The 21,095-nt window shown below is 43.5% G+C and overlaps 2 protein-coding genes across 4 annotated transcripts in view; one reads left to right on the top strand and one right to left on the bottom strand.

Annotated features, from left to right (window-relative positions):
- The window catches only part of LOC149279480 (diacylglycerol kinase eta-like), an 89,241-nt gene extending 86,503 nt beyond the window's left edge, over nt 1-2,738 (bottom strand). For all 3 annotated transcript variants that reach the window (XM_089501105.1, XM_089501104.1, XM_089501106.1), the window contains exon 1: nt 2,652-2,738. The gene's annotated coding sequence lies outside the window, so the exon portion shown is untranslated. The remainder of the gene's footprint in view (nt 1-2,651) is intronic.
- Nucleotides 2,739-17,207: 14,469 nt separating this feature from the next.
- The window catches only part of LOC149279479 (von Willebrand factor A domain-containing protein 8-like), a gene marked incomplete at its 3' end in the record, with an annotated part of 134,341 nt that continues 130,453 nt past the window's right edge, over nt 17,208-21,095 (top strand). Inside the window, exon 1 of the mRNA XM_089501115.1 lies at nt 17,208-17,379. Within this exon, the coding sequence (XP_089357241.1) occupies nt 17,208-17,379 (172 nt within the window). The remainder of the gene's footprint in view (nt 17,380-21,095) is intronic.

The following is a 21,095-nucleotide window of genomic DNA, read 5'->3' as shown; positions in this document are numbered from 1 at the left end:
CTCTGTTCCTCATTCCAAAGGATGTGCATCCTCATAACACGCGTGTCTTCGCACATGCAGAACGCTGGAGCCCCCTTTCACAAGAGAGTCAGCATCACACGGGTGCTGGGGGTCCGGAAGCCACCTGTATTTTTTAATCAAGCTATATGTACAGATCTATATTGCTCTTTACAGATGCATTCCATATTAGCTTCTTAAAATTACATTGGCTACGAAAAAAACATTACAAAATAAATAATAATAATAATTAATAAATGAAATCAATGTAATACCGCGTAGTTATTGAGCACGCTCGCCGTAATTCCCTGGACCAATATTGTAGGAGTTGGCAAAGCACGGGGGATAAACAAACCGAGCTCTATTTAAAAAGGTATTAAAATGATTGAGGCAGACTCAGCCGTGGGACATAATCTATTTGTTTACAATACATCCAGAACAATGTAAATCAAACAGCGTCCTCCCGCTTTATCTAAACTCTATTGCAGCTCTAGGATCCTGGCCAGACCTGTACAGTATGACCGAGCGTACGCATAACCGGGAGCGAGGGAGACACCCCGTCATCCCGCCAACTCACAAACATCGTGCCCCAAGGAGAAGAGCGGGCAAGTTAAAGCCACGCTACCATCGCTAAATGACACGTCATGGCCCAAAGTTACATGCAACTCGCCATCACGGGGGGGTTCTGGGAAAATAACACCAGTCCTGTTTTCCCAAGAAGCAGCGGTAGTTAACGTTTCGGGTTCAGATCCTTGCTTTTTCGGCACAGGGAGGCAATCCAGTCAATGACAACCACCGCTCAAACAACACATCTCTGGAAAAAGCATTATAAAAGCTGCAGTATAGGTGGGAAAAAAAAAACAAAAAACACACAACACATGCTGCCAATTGGCATCTTTGGATAAGAATCACCCGCTGCCATAATAATCTGTTAGAACGGTGCGATCCAGGTAATGCCGCCAGCGACGTCACTTCCCTACGTATAACGCTGCCGGCTCGGATCACAATATTAAACTTCCTGAGCCTTTAAACCTGACTCAACGCGCAGAATTTGTTTTCCAAAAGGTAATTCGGGGCCAGTCCTGAAAGAGTCCCAAAAGAGTCCCTTGTAGCCGGGAGCCACGGCGAGCTCCTTGGAAGCCAGTGTGTTTCGGCCACCACGTCGTTTCTTCTAGAAGGGCAGCAAAAAAAACTCGCCACGGTCCAAAGGTCCAAAAGAGTTCACAAACCGGCCGCGAAAGTCTGTATACCAATCACCACAACTCCTCCGTTTTCAAATGGCATTTACACCCAAACGCACGGAAACGGTGTAACCGCGGGCTTCAGCAACGACACAGATTCACGAGCATTGGCAATTAGGTTACAGCTAGAAATTCCCTTGCTTGCCATGAAATGTGTGACCCCCAAACCTTTGAACGGTAATATATATATATATATATACACACATACATACAAACATGTGCATACATACACACACACACATTATATATATATATATATAAAATAGGCACTCTACATATTTAGTATATACATAGTATAGTGTGTATGTGTAATTATATATATATATAGCATAGTGCGTGTGTGTGTATACGGTATATAGTATAGTGTGTGTATATATGGTATATAGTATAGTGCACGTGTAAATATACGGCATATAGTATAGTGTGCGTGTGTGTGATATATACACACACTATATCATATACACACACACTATGTATATACTATATATGTAGAGTGTAATATATATATATTATACTGTGTATATATAGTTCTGACTTTTTGTGACATTCCACGGCCGTAACACATTGGAAATTCACATGTAAATAACGAGTAATTATCACAACACTGTTTTCTTTCCATGTGAAGAGTCTCCAAAACAGGGGTCCGTGAGAATGTAGACATGTATGTGGGCAGCGCACACGCCAACACACAAATAACACGGAAACAAACACATGGAAACCCTGCCGTATCACACACATGACACACGCTAACATAACATGCGAGTACAGGCCTGTCGTGTCATACAGTGCGTGAGCGTGTATCCCATACGCTGATCCTACACAGGTGTGCACAGACTGTACACAACGTCACCCGCTACCCTCCGTGCATACTGCAGAGACGGGCACCTGCCCAGAACATACTGTCTGCGGGGCACATACTCTGCACTCATGTACACAACACCCGGGACACATTACTGCTGGAGCAGGGAGCATGCTTGCTGGCAGTGTACTCTATGTTTGAGTACTATACTGTCACCAGCTGATAAATAGTAATAGTTTGGGGTAGTGTACTCTGTGCTGTCACCAGCTGATAAATAGAAATAGTTTCGGGTAGTGTACTCTGTGCTGTCCCCAGCTGATAAATAGAAATAGTTTCGGGTAGTGTACTCTGTGCTGTCCCCAGCTGATAAATAGAAATAGTTTCGGGTAGTGTACTCTGTGCTGTCCCCAGCTGATAAATAGAAATAGTTTCGGGTAGTGTACTCTGTGCTGTCCCCAGCTGATAAATAGAAATAGTTTCGGGTAGTGTACTCTGTGCTGTCCCCAGCTGATAAATATGAACCCCTCTGTGTAGTGTACTCTGTGCTGTCCCGAGCCTGGCTGCCGGCAGTATACTGTCGCCCTGTGGGCAGTGTGCACACATGGCTGGCTTACCTTGCTGCGGATCTGGCCGGAGGTGGACACTTTGCGGATGAGTTTCTGGGGCCCCTCGTGCTCCCCCTCGCTGTCAGAGGACTCCTCTCCCGCCGCGCTCCCTGCAGCCGCCTGCTGTTCCCTCAGGACTCCGCTCCCGGACATCTTGTCGCAGTCCTGCCGGGAAAACACAAACCAGTCGGTGTCAGTCAGGCCGTCCGCTCCTCTCCTACCGGCCGGGGGCAGAGCGGAGGAGCCGGGCAGAGCGGCGCGCCTGGCCGCCATGTTCCAGCATCACCGCCCCCTGCCCAGCACCGCCCCCCATACCGGGTACTGGGCACAGGCAGCCCGCCCACACACCTCGCCCGGGGAAACGAGGCTTCCCCGGTAACTCCGCGTCCCCCTCCCCGTGTGCTGCACCCAACCCGGACCGCAGGAGGCGGTCTCCTACACCCCCGCAGCTCTGGAATCACGGGGCCGGGGCTAGTGCTTTTCTCAGATGCCAAGGGAGCCAGCGGATGGTGTATTGGGACTAGAGGACGGGGCGTGCGGTATATTTTTTTACATGCATAGCGCCAACAGTTTACTTAGCGCAATACATAAGCTTAGGGGCTCGGTGTGACGGCACATTATCTCTTATCTTAATCCGTCAATGCTCTCGCCTTAGATTCAGGATTTCCACATGCATGGTTAAACGCTCCTTTACTACCTCCACCGGGTGGCTGTTCCATGTATCTACCACCTTTTCAGTAGCATACAACCTCCTTACATTACATGTAACCCCCTAGTTAAAACGATGAGATCTCGTTCTAACATTTCTCCTCCTCTGATATAAACCTCCCTCCCGCACTTTGTTAAATGTTTCTATTACATCTCCCCCCCCCCCCCTCTCTCCTCCACTGTACATACTGAGCTGCCATAGTCTCTCCCTTTCCGTCGCCCTCCAATGAACCCTCTCCAAAGCATCTATATTCTCTTGGGGATGGAGTACACAGTGCTGTACACCATACCCTGATATTATTATCATCATCATCATCATCTTTTATTTATATAGCGCCAACAATTTATGCAGCGCTTAATACAATAAAAAATATTCAAGGGGTATGACAAAACGAGAACTGCCAGACCAAGACAAACCTATAAATTAGGTTGAGAGAGCCCTGCTCGCAAGCTTACAATCTTGAGGTATATATATATATATATATATATATATATATATATATATATATATATATATATATATATATATAAAATTTTACACACCGGATAATACATATATAAAATGACACGTTGTGCCGGCCCGCTATTCTTTAAATAAGACTACTTATGCCACTAGCCCCATAGCTACAGGGGGCACGGGGGATCCAGCAAGTAAATTACCATATTTGCTCAATTATAAGACGACCCCCTCCAAATTTGAATAATGATTTAGGGGGAAAGCCTGAATATAAGACTACCCTATAGAAAAATACATTTTACTAGTAAAACTATAATTGAAAAAAAAAGTTTTTTGTTTCCTTTTATTTGCCACTCTGCCCCAGCTATGCACATCTGCCCCCCAGAAATGACACTATATGCCAATCTGCCTCAATAAGAGACTCTGCCCCCAGATATGCCTTTAACCCCTATTTGCCACTCTCCCTCCCAGATATGCCTTATACCCCCCTATATGCCATCCTACCTCCCTGATATGCCTTTTAACCCCCTATATGGCACTCTGCCTCCAGAAAACCATTGAAAGTGTATGAATGAATATATGTGAATGAGGGAGTTTTGTGATAAATTAATATGCATGTGATAGCATGGATGTGTAAGTAGGGGGGCAGGACACACAGAGGCTGTAGGTTATGTGCATGTATTGGCTGCTTGTGCATGACAGGAGTCTATATTAAACATATATGATTACTAACGGCAATCAAACGCCTATCATGCCCAGATTCCAACATGTACTGGCTGACATGGCATGACAGGAGTGTGATTGCTGTTAGTAATCATATATATTTAATATAGCAATGACACCCCTGTCATGCACAAGCAGCCACAGTAGCAAAAGCTAGCAGAAACTACACTTCATGCCCAGGTTCCAGGGTGAGTGTGATTAATGTTAGGAGTGTGATTGCCAACAGCAACTGCTATCATGCCCAGACAACCAGTAGAACTCAGGGCATGATAGGAGTGTGGTGTTCATGAACATGAACCTTAATTGGAATCTCTAGATTGCTTCTGGGAGAGGATCACACTCCTATCAAGCCATTGTTCCTGCATGTACTGGCTGACGTACTAGCAGCTAACATCTCATCATACTCATATTATGCCCAGGCAGCCAGTACATGCTGGACCCTGGGCATGATAGGAGTGTCATCCTATCCCCACGTTTCATATACATGGTGTCATTCAGTCACACTGACTTCTATCATGCCCAGGCAGCCATCACATGCCGACTGCCTGGACGCTATAGGAGTTTAATTGCAGTTATTAATCATATATATATACTGCTGTTTGAGTTTATTATTATTATTATTGTTTATTTTTTGTCCAATTTGGTGTTTTACTATTTAATAAAAGTGTTTTTTTTCTCTAAAGGGGCGGAGTCACTTTCGTTATCTGTTTCGGCCAAGTGCATCCAGAATTTTTGGTTTCGGTCCAGAATGTGCATCCATGGTCAGACCTCTATTTGAGGTCACATTAGAAGACGACCTCGAATATAAGACAAGGGATATTTTTCAGAGAATTTGCTCTGAAAAAAACCTTGTCTTATAATCGAGCAAATATGGTAAAATGCCAAAAGATGTGGATTTCCTCCCAAAGAAATCACCCCCCATGCTGTACCCCTCCCCATGCTGTCAGTACAGGTGGGCTGGCTGGTAATTCATGGGTTTTCTAGGGCAGCCCCCGGGTTATTTATAAAGCGGGTTTAGCTGGTTGTTGGCCGAGGGAATATTCTTTACCTTGAGTACATAATCTAGAGCTATATATAGTAATAGAGCCTGGAGGGGAATAAAAAAAAAAAAAAAAAAAAAAAGTTTCTAGGTTTTCTTCCAGTAAACTTCCTTTATCTGTCATGTGATATTTTTGGTGACTTTCCCTGCAGAAACCCCACACCGAGCGTCTATAGATTATGCCAAGATAACCGAGCTAGAACACGCACAAATGGCTAATATGCAGAATTATTATGCAACTACAACTGTGTATATATAGATAGAGTGTAAGCTCTTTGAGCAGGGCCCTCCGCACCTGTTTCTGTAAGCCAATTTGTTATGTTATATACTACTTGTTATGTCCTGTCTACCCATTGTACAGCGCTACCAGGGCCGGCCCTATAATGGGGCAGACTGGGGCAATTGCCCCAGGCGGCACTTTAGAAGGGGCGGCACTTTGCCGGCCAATGCGCTTTTTTTTTTTTTTTTTTGAAGCGGAGGAGAGAGAGAGGGGCACCGAGTGGTTTTCGCTTACCCTCTCGGCGCCCCTCTCTCTCTCTCTCCTCTGCGGCGAGTCTCCCTGTTCGGTCCCGGTGCCGGCTTGTAATGCAGAGCGCCGGAAGTGACGTCAATTTCCGGCGCTCAGCATTACAAGCCGGCACCGTGGCAGAGCAGGGAGACTCGCCGCAGGACTGTTTAAAGGTAAGTACCGGGGGGGGATCGTAGATTATGGCGTCGGCGAAGTTTAAAATGCCGCCCCCCCCCCCCGGCGTCGGCGGGGGGGGGCGGCGTTTTAAACTTCGCCCCAGGCGGCGTTAAGTCTTCGGCCGGCCCTGAGCGCTACGCTATATAAAACAATAATAAAATATTGTTTTAAAAAATCTTCAATCTGATAAAAAATAAATAAATAAAAGTGGGATTCCCCTTTAAGAGCAACTTTAGATCCCTAGACTCTAACCCAAAATTCTTTAATATCATGCGTATAAATGGCGCTATAAAGTACCCCACACTTCGGGTACAGCGTGCCATCCACGGATTTACACCCCGCACAAGAGTTTGCTCTGATGGGATAAATAGAGTTTATTCTTTATGGGCTGTTTCTGACCATCATAGTGAGATACCCCAAGTTAATTTATCTTTCGGTGGTGTTGTTGACACAGGTAGTAATATAAAGCGCTGGTACAGTCACCCCGCCATTCATTATGGATTCATCAGAATCACTCTCCCCATGCATTCCCTCTCGCTTCCTCTCCGTCTCGCAGGATAGAAAATATCTCCTACGTGAGATATCAAGGAGGCTTGGCGAGACGGAGCAATCACCCCCCCATAGCCATTTCTACAAGATGGGGTTTTTCTGCAAGCAGTTTGTTGCCTCAACATCTGATTACATATCCCATAACACCGGTTACGGCTCCAGAGAAAATCTATATGTATAAGCTGGCAAATATACACAGCGTAAAATCCCAGGTAATACTTAAAAGTATCCACACAGCCAAAAGAGGCTGTGCTGGAAAAACATCTGGTTTGTACGGAAGATCTTCACAGAAGTCTCTTTGGTCCACTATAAGCAATTCGTGTAAGAGGGCCCGGGATTGACATGAAACATGAATTTCTAAACTTTTGATATAGGACACGGTGCTAGTTTCTGAAATCTTATTTTTACAGGTCCCACGGCCCTCTGGACCAGCAGAAGCTCCATACTGCCATCCAATGGTGGCTTCTGAAGACCTTGTACAAAACATCCTCCTTCCACGCCGAATAGATCATTGTGTACAATTTAATTGGCAGCACTAAATCCTAGAGCGATGGTCCGATACCAGTTATTACCAAAAAAAACCAAGAACGGGGCCCATTAATCAACATTTAACTCTTAACGTCAACCCATAATGAAGATGCAGTTGGCGTGTTAAGATATCATCTCTGTGTGCACTTTTTCAGACCGAGAAAGAATCCAAAATGTGTTTTTCGAATATTTATTACTATATATTAGTGGTGGATATTAAGCCTCGTCTTTCCTTGCGACACGCCAAGGACTGAGCACAGATGTGGAAATATCACTTAACCTTATAAAAAGGTGAAGCAAAGAGAAGATTCTTACAGCAGGCAGAGGGACCGTCAGAATGGACTCTATATAGCCGCGGATGGTCTGTGGTCTGCTGGCACTGAATGCCCGGAGCAATCGTTTAATCACATCTTGGGGCCTTTGGAACCCATGAGGGAAAATGCTCACTTCTTTTCTGTACATGTATAATACATACTATAAGCCTTCACTCTTTTTGTATAGTGCTCTTATTTGGATAAGGTAAATTGCATTGTACAGAATAGAGGCAAAGGTGTGAATGAATGAATGAATATACCGTATTGGCTCCGATATAGGCCGCACCCTAAAAGTTTGGTGCTTTTTTAAAGAAAGTTTTTTTCTTTAAAAAAAGCACCAAAAAAACATGCTGCCACTCTGTCTCCCCCCCCCCCCGAGATATGAAGCCACTGTCCACCCCCCCCCGAGATATGCTGCCACTGTCCTCCCCCTCCTCCCCGAGATATGCTGCCACTCTGCCCCCCCGACTTACCACTCAGCGGATGTGCCGGCACCGGAAGTCGTATACGCGTATTGCGTAGATGTCCCCCGCCGGCCCCGTAAGACACCCAGGAGTCTGCTCTGGTAAGTCTTGGGGGCAGAGGTAAAACGCATCGTGCGGACGGTCACCGGCTGCGGCGATGCGGGGTAAACAACCTCCGCAGCCGGTGACCGTCCGCACGATGCGCTTAGACAACCTCCCGTGCCGGCACCCCCCCCGTGGAAAGTGCTGGCAGGGGAGGCTGTCTGAGCGTATCGGAGAGTAGGATGCAGGTCCCCTGCACCGCTGCGGGGGGGATCTGTATCCTAACTCCGCTGCCTGCCCGGCGCCCGGGACTGCATGTCCCGGGCACCGGGCGCTAGACCCCGAATATAGGCCGCACCCCCACTTTAAAGACTTAAAGTGGGGGGAAAAAGTGCGGCCTATATTCGAGCCAATACGGTGTGTGTGTGTGTGTGTGTATATATATATATATATATATATATATATATATATATATATATATATTTTTTTTTTTATTTTTTATTTTTTTTATGTATGTATTTTACAACACCCATTTCTTTCTTTGTTTACAGGCAGCATCTGTACCTCGACAAAAGTCCTTTTATATGAGGTTTAAAGCAGGGCGGAGGGTACGTTTTTGCCTCTAACTGTGCATTAAGCAATTTCCTTCTGGGAACATGTATTAAAGTAAGGGCAACACAAGAATTGCTTATACTTTATAATATAAAGGAGCGTTATTACCATAAGAATCAATGGCATGCCCCTGCTCACTCCCTCACCTTCCACTTCAGCCCAATAGACTGTAATGAATGTACCACAATCTGCTGATATTACACATAAAACATTGTAATAATTCCATTCATTGCTATGGCGATACAAATGCTTTAAAAACTCCTGGAGCATAAAATACAATGCCTCTACAATACAGAAGGTTTTTAGTACACTGTGAGTTTAATGAAGATTCCCCTTTTCATTGTTTTATGGACTCAACTTTTTTCTGCAAAAATAGGAAACCATAGAAACATGCAAAAAAAAACCCCAAAAAACAATAAAACCGATTACAGACATTCTCCACATAAAAAACAAAAAAACAAAACATGTTAATGTTCTAGAGGGCCACATCCATCCCTTACATAGTACCCTATTGAGTAGTATTTTGAATACTTCTGGCTTAAGGGGTTTAGGGGGGTAATGAACAGGGGAGAGGGAGGGAATTTTTACTTTTATCTGCAGACCTGGAGGCTGCCATTGTTGTCAGTAAAGTGATATTTTGGATGACTTTCTCCGCTCAAAACGCCACACTGACCTGATTCTTTCTGATTTTAAAGAAAATCTACATCTAGAATTTATTTTCCGCTGTAATGTATATAATCATGCTTTACCAATGGCCTTGATTTGTTACTACAAGATAAGTGAGACGTATAACCAACCAGTATTTTAGATAATCTCGCAAACAGGAGATAAGAAGATCTATAAAGGAGAGCTCTAATCCCATAATAATTTTCATTTTATCACTTTTTTTTTTTTTAGTAGTGCAATAAACAGATGTAGCCACATGAACGCTGACTCCTGCCTGCACACACTAAGGGAAAAGTAACAAAAACGGCATTGTACGCATCTGTCAACAAATGTAATACCATACAGATACAAAAGCTTCCCTAATTTCGCATCATAGTGACGCTTAAGACTTTAATACTGTGGCTAGGTGAATATAACAAAATAAGTGAGCAGCGGTGCATGTCAAAAAGCAATGGAACATATCTGCGGAGGGGGTCTTAGATTTAGGCAAGCAGAGTTCACCAAATGGTCCATTATAAAAGAGTCACAGTGGTGAGTTGTAGATATAATGGGTTATTCTGAGCGATATAGATCTTTATAGAGGGCTACTGGTAGGATTTAATTTGTCACATATACCGTATCAAGAAGTATTCAGATGTGGCAGCTAATGTATTTGCAACATATGACAAAGGCCAGCCATGGAGTACGTCAGACTCCCCATCCCCACGGCTTATAGCATCTAACGGGTTGTCCCAATCCCTGGTGGTAAATGGTTTAACCTGAGCTATGGGTCCACATAAAAGGTGGACAATGCCAAGGGTACAGGATATTTGGCAATGACAAACCATGGCGGTGGTATGATTGAGTAGGGGTGTCAATTGTCATTGACCAAACTGTATATGAATAGCCACCGCACTATTTTAAAAAGATGGGTGTGCCAAACATGGTGGAAAAGCCAAAAAGCACCAATTAAGCTGTAAAGATAGTTTTCCAAGCTTTTATTGTGGTGGCGGGCAGGGAATTAGAAGTAACTTGTTCCGGCAATTGGTCTATGGGCATCTGCAGCAGGACTGGGTGAGAGAAGTCAACACCAACCGCCTGATCCCAATAATTATCTGTATACTTGCTGCCAGTATGAATCCAATCAATCGCATAGTGCAGAAGCACTGCAATATTATAGTCTTTCGGGTTTGGGACGTTTAGTCCCAGATTGGATTTCCGCTGCATAAGGGAATGCACCCCGTTTTATAATCTGGTTCAGTGCAAAGCATTGAGGATGCTGCTGCTGGGTCAGCAATCAAGTATCGTTTCTCAGAAATATTGTCTGAAACGCAGATAGGCTAGTAAAGGAAAATATAGATTCCTTCATTCACCGTAAACACCCGAAAAGCGAGCATCAAATGCATTAAAGAGTAGTGATAGTTAAAGACCCCCCCCCACCACCACCACCACCCCAAAATACTTTATAGTGCTTTGAACAAATTTGAAATCGAATTTCACAGCCAGGATCTCTGGGGATTAAGAGCGTTTAAATTGTGGGTCGCGTACCCATGTTGCAAAATATATCTATTTCTAATTCTATGTTTTTCTGAGCACTGTCTTCATAAATGAATGACCGTATTACTTGCCATAGACCAAACTCCACACTTGTTTGCATTGCAAGCCCTGCTAAGCACTCTGTCATTGTCTACAGACGAGAATTTCATAAACAATGTCCGGCAAACAACGATCAGTGTGGGCAGCAGACTTCTATCGTACCGTTTTCTTTTGTCGGCTTAATTTGTTTGGGAAGTCAAAACTTTTTTTTTTTTTTTTTATTTTTTTTTTAAATACTGTTTGCACTTGTCAATCAGGTTACAAGGAATTTTTAGGTTTCTTTTTTTGTTTTTGCATTAGTATAAAGCTAGCCAACAAGACAACCAAATTAGTGATTTATTACATTATCCACGTGTAGGTATATCACTACTATGTGCATGAATTAACGTGAGTAAGGTAAGCAAACAGAAAAGTTGGCCCAAAAATAGCCTTTAAGTTTATCAGTCTCCAGAAATCACTATTTAGGAAAACAGAACACCATTTTAACAACTTTCTTGTACAAATATACATTTCACATGCTGCAGACTAGACTTGTAAAGCACTACCCTGCTGTACGTAGCTTCAGTTTGTTTAGATGATCAAATTAATATTTTTAAAAGATTATGGGGACCCTTTTGTAGCAATCTGATTACTTTCTGTGCATATACAGAGTCTAGATACTACTATAAAGCATCAAAGAGTGCTTCAAATCAAGGGTGACAATTTAACGCAGAAAGCATTAAATGTGTTCAGCAATTTCAGCCCCAGAGTCTCAATCCAGAACAGGTCAGATCTGCTTGGGGAATAGTAAATTAGTCGTGCCCTCTGAATCTCATCATGACCGAGACATCCACTCTAAATCTAATGAGTTGATGAATACACACCCAAGTCTGAATTCTCACACATACCATAATCCCTTACAAATCCGTATACTCCACGCCTCAAGGTTTCACGGAAATCAACTTATTCTTAATCGTCATAGGTAATCACAGCATGGACCATACCAAATGTGACGTTTATCCTGCAGAGTTCATTTAAACTCAACGGGGACCTCAAACTCCACTGAAATCAACAGCATCAGCTCGGCAGATCTCAGTACAGCCTCTGTGTAGCAACTGAATTGTCTTAGTAAATAAAGAACATTTTATAACATGAAATATAATAAACCAACACAACACACCAAATCTACATCCCTACTGACTTAAACAAATGGCACATGGATCCCCAGTGTAAAATGCACTGGACTATATTCTAGCTATATTTCCTAAATGTTATGATAAACACAAGAACCAATTTGTGTCGGCACATTTACAATCGCCTCCAGGACAAGAATGTAGCGAGCACGTAATTGTTTGCCGCACCCAAAAATGGAGACATACTTATTATTTGTCACGTTGCAAAAGTTAATTCCCAATAGTATCTCCAACAATACATGCCTTCATTTCTCGTAACAGGGTTTTATACATTTGTGCTCTAAACAGAAAGATTCCTGTTTAACGGACTGAGGTGGTCTTTGCGATGGGGGAAGGGTTCTAATAGCCAAGTCCAAGGTAAAGCATCCTTCTAGAATCTGTACAAGGTTCCCAAACCCCATCATAACGATGTAATACACATCGGAGACTGTTTATATAACTAATAAATTGGATATCTTTCATAAAAATCTCTACTGTAGTGAATGCAGAACTATATCCCTGCCAATTAGTGATCACATGGGGCCGCCAACAGTCCTGAGACCTTCTTGTGACTTGTCTTTGACCCAGTGACGGGGTGCAGGGCTTTCATAATGTACAAAGCCAAGAGCGAGGAAGTTTGGATTATGTGTCAATCCAGATAAGAGGGTTTCTTTTTAAGACTGCGGACACACACTCTCTCGTATGGTTGATTTACTGAGGTCTCTTGTCGAATACATTCTGATGTAATATACGTTTATTAATCGGAAGTCTCCGATTGCCGAAATTTGCTCCTTGCCCTTTCTGCTTCTCATTTTTCTTTGACGTACCTACTCCATTTCACCCACATTCTGACGCGGGGTGACCAAGATGTTAAGACAGTAAATTCTCCTATTATTAGACCATGCTGTAACCCCACAAATACAACCTGTGAATTCCCCGGTAACTACAGGTTAACAGATGGCAAAGGCATCATTTCCACAGCGATGACTGTTATTGACGCGTTACCACAATATGCAGCTACTGCATCCCCTGTACCCGACGTACAACGTATTTATCACCGATAAACACTGAGCTACATTTATAACCCAGGAATTCCGTTCGCAAAGTTTTAAATGTGGGACATACAGCAACATTCCGTTGGTTTCCATGGCAACGACACTGCATTTTGCTCCAGAAGGTTTATAAACCTAGTCCGTTTATTGATCCTGATCCTTACATTCCACAATCACCGCTTCTCATATAATTTATATTATATATATATATAATCCAGGAAATAAACTGATCACCTATGACAAACATTTACGACTCGGACGCAGGGAGCTGGCTTTAAACGTTATCCATTAAGAGATCTGCCCTAAGTAACACGCTCACAGCCGTTTCCTAACAGCCCGCGTGTAATTACCGGATGGTTAATGCACCGAGTCTCAGGCCAGCGTGTTAAACGGCCTCCTGGAACCAGACACGCTAAAAGCAGGGCGGATTTTCTACAATAAAAGGTAATCTCGGCCGTCACTCAGCGCTGTAAAAGTGTACGGTACCCATTTGCACGCCGATGCCCCAAGATCACCTGAATCTACCTTGATGTACTTTTTATCTAACCCTTGCCAGGTCGTCCTGAAAAGCAGCTAGATTGTCGGCATGGTATTTCTTTAATGGAAGCAATACGTTACATAGCAGGTCCCATAAAAGAAATCATGCACTTCGCACCAGAAGAATGTGCTCTGCACGCGCAGGTTACTGAGGCCACGGTAATTAAACATATACTAAGTGTCACAATCTCCGAGGCCGGAATGAGGACAGCCCTTCCCGGACTCCTGGCACTCTCTACATACAATAGCTTATAGCTGGCTGGAGATGATGCCGGCCGGGGCTTGTCGTACTACCCATTCAGTATACTCCTAAGGTTTAGTATCACTGGGCTATGCCAACGTAATACAATAAATCAATTCAAAAAGTACAGCGCTTGGATGCAAAGAAATGTTATTTTACTGAGAGAGTAGTAGATAAGTGGAACAGCCTCCCAACAGAGTTGGTAGAGGTTTTACAGTGAGGGGATTTAAACATGCTTGGGACAGGCAGGCGTGAGGCTATCCCGAATCTAAGACGAGATCTTCGTATCGGGGGAGAACGGGTAGACTAAATGGGCCGAATGGTTCTTCTGGGACGTCATATTCTGCGTTTCTAGAGACCTAACCTTTGCAATGCAACAAGGGGAGAGACCATTAACAAACGCATACAAATCTGAGGCTTTTTTTCAGCATGTAGTAGATCAGCCCCCTGCGGATTATTGCTCAGGGTCACAATTAAGCGTCTCACAAGCCCCATCCTGTCAAACGAGGATCTTAATTGGAATTTATCCGCCACCAAAACAATAAGCGCCTTATCTGGATGCTGTACCCCCCACGGTCACCGTCCCAGGTGCTCAATGCAACGTACTACGAGTAACTACAAAGGGCACACAGGGAAACGTAAAGTTACAAAAATCCGACCCAGACAGCGGTGGGACTCTATCCGGTATTCCCGGCATTCCTTCTGGGTATAGCCCAGCACAGCACCCCCTGCGCTATCGCCAATAACCCCCCAAGGCTCTGGGTCTGTGGCACCAGTGATACCCACCATCTCATCCCAGACAGGGCTCCGGCTGCTGTAGGAAGGGAAGGCATGCTCCATCATCCCCCCCAGGAAGCAGACAAAGAGATCAGGCAGACACAATTCCTACACCGTCCGCAGAACACAATGTGATGGAAGGGTCCCGGGCTGCAGCTTCCCTCTCCAGAGCAAGTCCCACTAATAAAAGCTAAGCGGTGATGCTGGCTGCTTCCCTCTCACCTCCCCCTTCCAGTTTAATAGCTAAACTCCTTCTCATCTTTCCTTATTCAGCCCCCTGATCTCCTCCTCCTGCCCCCATGCCTCCTCCCCACCCCGTGCCCTGCTTCCTGCTCACAGCCCACCTCTCCCCTACTTTTGCTCTGCAGCTTCTACTCACTCCATCCTTGCGATGTTATTCTCCGTTACAGATTGCGTTAATAGTCCCCGGAGAAGAGAGAGAGAGGAGATGTGATAGAAACCTTTCAATATTCAAAGGGATTTAACAAAGTACAGGAGGGGAGTTTATTTCAGAGGAGGAGAAACGTTGTAATGTAACGTAACAGGGTTTGATGAGATGATGGTAGATAAGTGGAACAGCCTCCCAGAAGAAGCTTTAGAGGAATGATAAGATAAGATCAAGGACTGATTAAGCCGGAGCAATGGGCAGACTAGATGGTTCTTATCTGCCGTCAGAGTCTATGTTTCAAAAAATATTGTATCCTAAACCCAGCTGAAACACCGAGCTTAATCCGAGCAGCGATGTCCCGGGGATCAGCTGTTTAGATGGAGGCAGTCCGTTCAGTGAAGGATACTATAAGGGTAATTGGCACCTCTAGCCTGATCACTAATAATTAGGTACTTAATGACTCACCTTTATAAATTACAAAATAGAAGCTGATTTAGAACGAGTAAATACGCCCCATATGAGTACAATGTTGCTTTTTTTTTTGCGTTAGTTGTAACACTTTTGGTAGATTAAATATCGAGAATTTCTAGAACCACTCAATGGGAATTCAGTAGAAATAACAGTTTATTATATACAGAATAAATCACATCGGTTCAGGGGAAATGTAACTAGATGTGGCAGCTGCAGCCTAATAATAAAAATACGCTGTCATTAATCACCCTGCAGGTAACGTCGAGTGATTTCATCTTAACTGTTTAAGGACCACTGACCTGCATAACTTCCATTTCAGCGTTACAAGCGGTTACCTTTGTGTTGAATGTTGAGTTAATAGGACTTTATGTTCATTATTAGCTGTATAGTGAAGCATACCCATTGTTGTCCGTGATGGATGGGTCACTGAGGGGTAGGCATGGCTCCAAGCCTGTCATTTAATGATAGGAAGCCCCATTCCATGTATGAATAGAACTGGCAGCGGCTTGCAATACATTGAAGCAATTGTTTAGAGGACACACAATAAAAATCAGCATATCCAAGACATTAGGGAATACAGAAAATACAAAAAATGGAACATGTGTGTCAAAGCGATGTTTGAATCCATGGCAGTATACTAAACATATGATGGTGACATGCATCATACTAGAAACACGGGCAAGGCATGTAGAAATGGTCCTAGCTGACTCTTCAGTCTGAGACATCTTTGTTAAGGGTGACGATGTCATATGGCGTGCGATCTGCCAGTGTTTTCTGTGTATGTGAAAGTGTACCTATGAGATTGGCATTTATACCCTGTTGTACTATGGAGCAAACAGGGGTTTATTTACTAAAGGGGGAGTTGGTAGGACCGTTTGTGGTTTTAACGACTTGAAGAACCAACACCAGTGAGCTTCTGCTGCGTCTCAGGAGCTTGACTGGCCCTGAATAATGTATTGTTAAATCAGCAAGATTTCTTTGAATTCTCCTTACACATTGAAATTTACATTATACAGGGCCTGCTCAACCCCTCTTGCTGGATAAACTTGCCAGTCTTGGCTCTTCTTAAAGAAAAGTGCCATCTCTTCCTTAGGGTAATAGACCCCACAGCAGTGATGTATTCTGGCCCAGGCCTAGGCCAAACAGGGTCAGATCGCCCTCTTGGGAGATCAGGCCCCCCATGGTCCCGCTGCTCAATGGGACAGTTACAACGCTGATCTTGGGTCCTTCTAACAGGCCCATTTACACTATGGAGACTGTGCAGGGGTTATGACATCATATCCGGGCCCCCATGTGTCTTAAAGACACAGCACACCTTTTAATCCGAGGAAGACGCAGAGGGGAGGCTGGGGGTCCTGCCCTAGATAAGGCTTAAGGGGCAGTGCAGAAGGTAAATACATTTCTGCCCTACTGTGTCAATTCTGATCAACATAAGTCAGTGATGTGGTAACAAATATGTTTGTCTAAACGTAGTGTTATTTACAAAAATCAGTAGAGAGATGCTATAAAGGACCCACTTGTACACAAAAAAGCTTAGTTTATTTAATCTATCCATCAGCTGGGGTAGTGTCGGGGCCGGACCGGTGATGGTGGGAGAGACCTTGTACTTTAAAGCCAGCGACTGCCTGGTCATGTATGTGCGGTTTGGTATGTGCGACTGTGCGCTACAGTTTTATGTTCACATAGCATGCAGCTGGGCATATACAGCCTCTGGCCGCACACTGCGCAATGCGATCTACGGCTGGAGCGGCAGATCAGGTGAGTGTGTGGCGCTGTTGTCTAGTGGCCCGCTGGGCATTTGTCCAGCGCCGGATGGCCAGTCTGGGCCTGGGCAGTATAACTGGCTAATGCTTAAAGGTAAAAAGCTGTAGTCAGGTAAAAATGAGGATTAACCTTTCAGATTTAGGGTTTTGCAGCCATTTAAAGACAAATACCCATGAAGTCTACATGACTAGCAAAATGTAGAATTCATTGACTATGCTAGAATTGTACGTAGTGTTGGGCACCATAAATAAACAACTCTTAGCATGCAGCGTTTATAAGTGTTTTCAACATTTCTAGTTTAACTACATGACTACTAGCTGGATAAGCTTCAGTTCATATGTCTATACCGTGTCTATACCGTGTCTATACCGTGTCTATACCGTGTCTATACCGCCAGATGCTACCTGTCCCTTGTTGTAGTGCCACCTGCTGGTAGGTACTGAGTACTGCCTCCTCAAAACAACCAATGGAATTACTACACACTGGTTAGACCTCACCTTGGGGGAAGAAACGCGGCTCTGGTACTTTAATGGCATTGGGCACCGGCTAGATACACGGCCACAATCTATGCTCTTACACTCTGACAGCTTGCGGCGGTGCATATCCAGCCACACACTGGAAAATCAAATCTGCCCTTGGAGTGGCATTAAGCTAGGTGTGCGGTATCGCTGGACATTTGACCAGTTTTCCAGATGACCAGCCTGGTGATTAACATTTGGTCAAACTGGGTTTATTTACCATGGAAAAAAATCACCACTGAGGCGATCTCATAACTATGTTCAAATATATGAAAGGTCAGTAAAGGTCTTTTCTGTAAAACTGTTCATCCCACGGACTGAGCAAATTCAAAAAAAAGATCAGCCGTTTCATCTGAAACAGAAAAAGGTATTCTTTACAGCAAAGCTCTGGAATGGCTTACCAAGGAAAGTGGTTCAAATAATGTGGGCTCATTCTCTGCAAAACAGGCATTAGCTTAAGGAGGGTTTTTACCATTATCGTGAGATATATATTATATTATATTTTTTTAAAGTTTTTACAGATATTAATTGTATGCCCTCCAATGATGCTGACCTCTGGAGTATTTCACTTCAGATGGCAGTAATTTACTGATCACTGGTGAGCGCTTACTGCGGTTACAGAGCCTTAGTATACAGAGGGGTTTTGCAAATGTACTTTGAGTCTCAATCATGGGGCCCCAGCTAATTAGCAAATTCATGCAGAGAACCTCAAACAAAATGATAAGCACTTCTTAATAGGGTTGTATAGTAATGTTAAAAAGTATATGTGCATTGGATGCAACATTTCCAAGTTAATATTAATTATTGCATTGTTTGGGTGAAAAAAAAACCTTTTTAAGTAGTCACTAGTTTTGAGAGGGAGTCCATCATAAGGACAATGGCAGGTTAATCTGTATCAGGTTTATTAGAAGGGGTAAATAGAAGTATTATTAAACACCCATCTACACACACCAGACAAGCCAGAAGGCTTGTTTTTCCCTCAGAAATCTCATGGTGCTTTCACAACCACAAGGGATTCTGGGTAGGCACATGCAAACAAGGTTAACAATTATCACCTTTGCCTCTATAAATTTAAGTGGAAGGGTTTCCATCACCTTTTACCCACCATAACTTATGTAAAGGTTTATTAGAATAAATACTCACGATAGCATCCACCCATGAACCCAGGGAGGGCTGGTGACATTCACGCCAAGGGCAAGTCCAGCCAAGCAGTAATAAAGCAGCCTAAAGCCCAGGAGGTGGAGAACATGCTCGATGAGCACTATCCAACCCTGTCCAAAACACATTTATAGAAAGATAATGTATAACAAAACAAAAACATAAAAGGTCCAGAAAATGCCACCTTATTTCATATGTCTTACTGGTTATGAGTAAAATTGCTATGAAAGAAACTCAGAAAAGCATCAGACGGTGGAATCTCATGTAGTTGCCACCTTCAGTTTTACAGCCCTTACTGTGCAAGCTGAGACAACAGCTCCTCCATTACCAGATACCTCTTGTTATCCATTGGGTCCTTGGGATGATGAGTTTCCCTGAGATGGCGGTTATGATATATGTTTCCAGTAACGAAACTCGGTGTAAATAAATTGTCTTCATAATTCTACATTTCCTATATTTATTTTGTAGCTCCACCACTTTTGCAATGATTTGTAATGACTCGGTGCCTATACTTGGATTGGAATTTGCAAAGTCAGGTTTTACAAATGCTAGCTACGGTAATTTTTTTTCAACCAGCAACCTTCTTGAATAAAGCTGGTCGCCAATTCAAAATACAAAGGTACAAAAAATCTGATGGCTATCAGTATAGGCAACGCAAATCAATACCTACCGTAAGTTTGGTGCTATTTTAAAGAGAAAAAATATTTTTAAAGAAAAAATATACATTAGTGGAATGGTAAATCAGTATTTTATCTAATGAACAGGAATACATGTATTTTAATATTTTTGGTATCTATCAGTTTGGCAACATATGTTATATATAGACAGAACATCAATAGCCATTTTAAGCCCCCCTTAATTCCTAATGCACCTTACTTACAGATATGCCCCTCTGCCCCCTGATATGCCACTCTGCCCCCCAGATATGCTTTATAACTCCTGATATGCCACTCTGTCCCCCCAGATATGCCACTCTGACCCCCACATATGCTTTATGCCCCCTAGAAATGCCCACCTGCCCCCCAGATATGCTTTATGTCCCCTAGATGTGCCACTCTGCTTCCCTGATATCCCACTCTGCTTCCTAGAAGTGCTACCAGGGCCACACAGACAACCTCTGCTGCCGGCACTTCAGCCGGGGCTTCTATGACAGAGAAGCACCGGTGGAAGTGCCGGCAGCAGAGGTTGTCTACGCGCATCGCCGCAGCCGGTGAAAGTCTGCACGATACGGGTAGGCAACCTCAATTGCCGGCACTTCCGCCGGGGCTTCTATGGTGAAGCACCGGAAGGTTATGTCACCCTGGGGCTCCACCATATAAGCATCCCTGCGCTAAACCCCAAATATAGGCCACACCCCCACTATTCGGGCCAATACGGTAATTCAATTTACTGATTTTTTTTTCCAAAGTAGGTAACTGTGCAAAAAAGAAATGATATCTATAGTATATAGTTATAAATACATATATTAATATATATAGTGTATATATATGTATATATATATATATATATGTATATATATATATATAAATATTCTATATAGTACATAGTATAGTATATATAGTTTGCTATTGACTGGGACAGTTTACGCCGGAAATGGTAATAAAGTGTCGGAGGCTTAACTGAGAGCTTGGAATTTAGTTTTCCTTATGTGATCGACATTACATTTCTAGTTTGATTCATCCACTCTAATAGCCCAGGGGCAAGGAGGACACTGGAGGCTGTGACTTTATCCCGCCCCCCCCCCCGTAACTGAATTGTGCTTTTAGGATATTTTAGCCTTTAACTGGGATCCAGCTCGCTAGCAGTAAACCTATTTAGGGCAGAGATGACAATCTTGTCCCAATGGGCTGGAACCAGCTGGAGTTTCAGGACTTTTTTAGTTAACTTGTATGAAGCTAAATATTGTTCACCGCAGGGCGATTTATTATGGATAGGTATCATCCTGAAAGCATAGTGTATTTGCTATGCTTTACATCTGGATACTGTCATGCACAGCGTAGATAGAACCTGTAGTCAGGTAGAACAGCACGTGCA

Source organism: Sceloporus occidentalis, unplaced genomic scaffold (assembly GCF_023333645.1).
Source record: "Sceloporus occidentalis isolate IW3139 unplaced genomic scaffold, rSceOcc1.0.p SCAF_164, whole genome shotgun sequence".
Lineage (NCBI taxonomy): Eukaryota > Metazoa > Chordata > Lepidosauria > Squamata > Phrynosomatidae > Sceloporus > Sceloporus occidentalis.
Note: the sequence above shows the minus strand (reverse complement) of the source record. Positions and strands in the feature narration are given on the sequence as shown.